Source organism: Pteropus vampyrus, unplaced genomic scaffold (genome assembly GCF_000151845.1).
Source record: "Pteropus vampyrus isolate Shadow unplaced genomic scaffold, Pvam_2.0 Scaffold9, whole genome shotgun sequence".
Taxonomy (NCBI): domain Eukaryota; kingdom Metazoa; phylum Chordata; class Mammalia; order Chiroptera; family Pteropodidae; genus Pteropus; species Pteropus vampyrus.
In genome coordinates, this window is record NW_011888790.1 from 16,994,106 (window position 1) to 16,998,509 (window position 4,404).

The 4,404-nt window shown below is 33.8% G+C and overlaps 1 protein-coding gene across 1 annotated transcript in view; it reads right to left on the reverse strand.

Annotated features, from left to right (window-relative positions):
• The window catches only part of TSPAN19 (tetraspanin 19), a 20,204-nt gene that overhangs the window by 7,656 nt on the left and 8,144 nt on the right, over positions 1 to 4,404 (reverse strand). The window contains exons 5-6 of the mRNA XM_011374960.2: positions 2,250 to 2,374; positions 959 to 1,033 (exon numbers count right to left, since the gene is read on the reverse strand). Of these exons, the coding sequence (XP_011373262.1) occupies positions 959 to 1,033; positions 2,250 to 2,374 (200 nt within the window). The remainder of the gene's footprint in view (positions 1 to 958; positions 1,034 to 2,249; positions 2,375 to 4,404) is intronic.

The window sequence follows — 4,404 nt, forward strand, 5'->3', positions numbered from 1 at the left end:
CAAATAAAGTTGAAAGGCAGTGGTATTATATAAGAAAGATTTTGTTGAGGTCTGGCCATTATTTAGGAGTCTACATATAGAGAGAATTTGAATGCTAGGAAGCATAAGAACTAATTGAGGGCTTCTTCTAAATTAAATGGAAGGAAAAGGGCTCTTAAATAACTACTTTATGACAGGAAATTTATAAGTTGTCAGTTAAAGATAACTGTGAGGTAGGTAGGTATAACCATACTCTACAGATGAAGACACAGGCTTAAGGCTATTAAGTAGCTTGTTGATCTCTAGTCAGAGATCTGTACTACTTCAAATCTACGCTCTTTTCACTATCGGACAATCTCTCATGATACAAAGACAGGCCCTGGCTACACTGAAACACTGAAGTTTCTTGAAATATTAAAAGTAACTGTAGGTCATAATAGGTAAGATTTGTTACTAAAAAGTTTTTCAGGCAATTTATTATGTGCTATTTTGAACTTACCTTGATAAATATAAATCTTGTTCTAATTAATTTATCTATATCATTCATGATCATATCTATGCAAAATACAACTTCAGTCCATCTTACTTAAAAGAAATTGCTAAATTTCAAATTAGTACAATTCTAAAGATATTTCTTTATAAAAACATTGGGTCAACAGTGGTAGCCGGGGTGGGGGGTGGGAAGAGGGGGAAGCTGGGAGGCCAATTTTGGGTTTTCCACACTCAGTATCAACTCTTCTTCATCCACATTCTTTGTTATTTACAATATTCTCAATCTTCTGAAAATAGACAAATTCCTGAACACACCCTTGCAATCTAATCTTAGGCCCCTTCCTATATAGAATTCTAGTACTTCCATTGACTCTTTTTTCCCTCCAAAGTTATTTACCTTTAGCTTTTAATATAAGCTCATGGGTCTCAATAATCTAAGGTATCCAAAATTTTTTAGATTTCAAATAAAAAGATGATTTTCCCTTACCTCCTCTTTCATTGTGAAGATGAGTGCTGAAAGTACAACCTGAACACCAAAAGCCCCTATTACCTGTACTGCATACTAAAACAAAAGAAAAATGGAGATGGTAACTATAATTCTAATATATTTTTAGATGCTAACTACAATGATGGAAAAATGTACATCATATGAACTATTCAGTATTAAAATATACATAGGCATTGCTGAAGTTTCCTGCCCTCACACGAGTGAAAATTATTTTTTAATTTTATTTTATTATTAGTTTCAAGTATACAGTACATTGGTTAGACATTTATATAGTTTATAAAATGATCTCCCTAATAGCTCTTTCTCTCCTCTGGCTGAATTTTTTAAAACAAAAAAAGCAAAGAAAAAATAGCAATGGACATTTGGATAAGAGTGAGAAAGAAAGAAGTGATAATATTTCATGAAAACCCTCATAGAATAATAGAATTGTTGATACCATCTTCATTCAGATCTAAAACTGTCACAGAAGGAAATTCAAATAGTCAGTTCTCTTGAGCAGTGTAGACAAAAACCACTGTCCGGAGTGATCCCCAGACTTTCAGTGATATATAAAAGCTAAGTATTTCTGCATTCTTCCTGGCAAGACACATGACTGCAGTTGAATTTCTTATCTGCTTGACAGGAGTGTGACTGTAAAATTAAAATTAATTAGATTTAAAGAAAAGTTAAAAACTATATTACATCTAAGTGTGTGAATTATGTTCCATACATACCAACTCTATAGGAAATGGCTCACATTCAAGTCTATATTTCTGATTATAATATATCTTTTCATGTTACATGCTTTGGGAGAGAGCACTTGCCAGATGCCAGAGTCTGCCTCTCTCAGCAGTTACATTTCTCTGTTTTAAATAATAAATTGTGATCTCATTTATAAGATCCTGCATGGCATGCCCATAAGGAGAAAATGTGCTGACTACAGGACATGTTTCCTTTTCCTTGCTAAGCTACATTGCTCATTGACTTTAATATACTTCATTCTAATTGTAATCTTTAGATTCTCAAGCTTGGTTCATTGTAGTTCATCGTAGGAGATAAATTCTTACTGACTCTGTGCTAAAAATTAATATCAAAGTGTACAAGTGCTGAGGTAGGTACAGATTCGATCTATACAAAATTCTTCAAGAATATTCTACTGTTCCATTTGCCCTTTGCCCAAGGGCACACTACACCACAGTGTTATGATAAAATAAATCATTCAGCTCATTTGTGTGACTTGGACACTCACAATCAAAGATACATATTCAGGCTATTAAAGTGAAATACATACCAGAATTAGGAGCCATCTGATTTCATAGTGAATTCCCAAATAACCCAAGAGACAAAGAAGAACAATAGCTGATCCAGTTCCAATCAAAATTCGAAAAATGTATACTATCAAGTGATTTTTTTCATCTGTGGAGATCATGAAAAAACATCATTATGTGATATTTGTTTTCTATTTAATAATAAATGCAGCCGCTCAAGTTTCCCCTAAGTAGCTGTTGTCAAAACACTGGGATTCTCTTTCTCTTTTTTAAACCTCATTCTAGACTCTCTTACTTACTCTTAGCAACAACTTTTCTTTTTTTAATGACATGGTGGAGAATTTCTTTGAACTCAGAAGATCTCTTTACCTTTATTTTCATTGCTTTTATAAAAGAAGACAATTTTTCTAATGTAAATTCTTCTATGACTGATGCATATCCAAATACTTATGTATTTATTTATTCATCCATTCATTCACTCAGCAAAATAAAAATAAGTATCTAACATATGGTCTAAGTAACCCTACATTTATTGCTAATACGGACCCATCAGAGCTATATTTTATTCTCTTCATACCTAGACTGAGCTCTCTGTGCTGGGGAATTATACATATATTCAACCAATTGTTAAATGCTTAGTGGTATGGCACAGACTGCAGAACACTAAGTGCTCAACAAATATTTGTTTAAAAAAAGAGAAGAATAAATATATTAAATATGCCTTAGTTTGTATGATAGAACAACAGAGGCAGTGCTGTGTTAGGGGCAGATTGCTCTGGCTCATAAAAGCCAATCAATCATTAATTTTTCACAAAATTTGTAAGCCAACTTAATTCACATTGGTACGTGAAATCAGTCCTTGTGGGAGTATTTTAACCACATAAATCAGCAAATACCATAAATCGAGGCTCTCCGTCCATTTACCAGCACACTATTGAGTACAATAGCACCTACCCCAATAGAATAAGGCGTCTGGAGGGTGTAGATAGCAAGATTATCAGAGAACATAACACCTTAGCTTAGGCTTTAAATAATTGGAAATATCTCCATTGGAATGGTAGAAGCACTCTAAGACACAGAAAAGCACAGAGTGTGTAGGAAGCTCCACTTTGCTGGTGCCCACAGTTTGAGGCAGGTAAGGCTGGAAAGATTTGCAGGGGCCAAATTAAGGGCACTTTTAATGGTGTTGTACAGTCTTTCTTACTGGAATTAAACTCCATGAGGACAGAACCTTTACCTTTCTTATACACTACTAAATCCTCAGCTCATGGGCTAGTTCTTAGCATGTAGAAGATGCTCTATAAATATTTGTCATATGAATAAATAATGGCAATGGCGAGTCAGAGAAAGGCTTTTAATGTTGTATGGTTAAGTTCACCTTTTAAATTAATTACTTCAGTGGCATTTGGAAGATGGCTGAGAAAGGAGATGAGAGCACAGGCTATTGGAGGCTATTATAGTGGCAGAGGATAGATGAGGACTTTAGGTGGCATGGTGCTATTATTAATGGAGAAGTAAGGACAGAATAATTTAAAAGAAGTAAATTAATTGAAAGATAAAGAAGAGGGGAGGACCTGATGTTTCTTGGCTCAAACTGGTTATTTTCAGTTGCACATCTTGAAACCTTAATTGAGATTTCACTAAGTGATTTAAATACATGATTTTAAAAAAATCTTAAAGGATAAGTTTCTGACTACCTTTGCAGAGGTTTTTCACAAGCAAAAACATTAGGTTAATGAGAATTATCTGTCAAGTCTAAAATGGAGGGAAAAAAATGACTTGCTCCACACTAATTACTATATTATTAACTTAGATATTGTATGAAAAGTGCTTACCCCTTTGCCTGGCACAGAGTCAACACTACATAAATAGAAGCTACTATTGTATTATTGAGGGGAAGGAAAGGAGACATAGAAAGCTCCATATGCCCATTTATTCTGAGCAAACCACTAATGTATTCAGACATCATGAGTACTTTTCTACAAGCAAAGTATACAAATAGAAGAGAATAAAGGTACCAGGCACTTAGGTATAGCTGAAGTTTAGCTAAATTATTTAACACTCTATTATATATTAAACTTTTCTGTTCAGCTGTCTTTTTCCTATAAACATATTTTTTCTTACTTGATACTGAGAAATAGGTTGGCTCCACAGCACATGCTTTTGCTGTGTATTTAA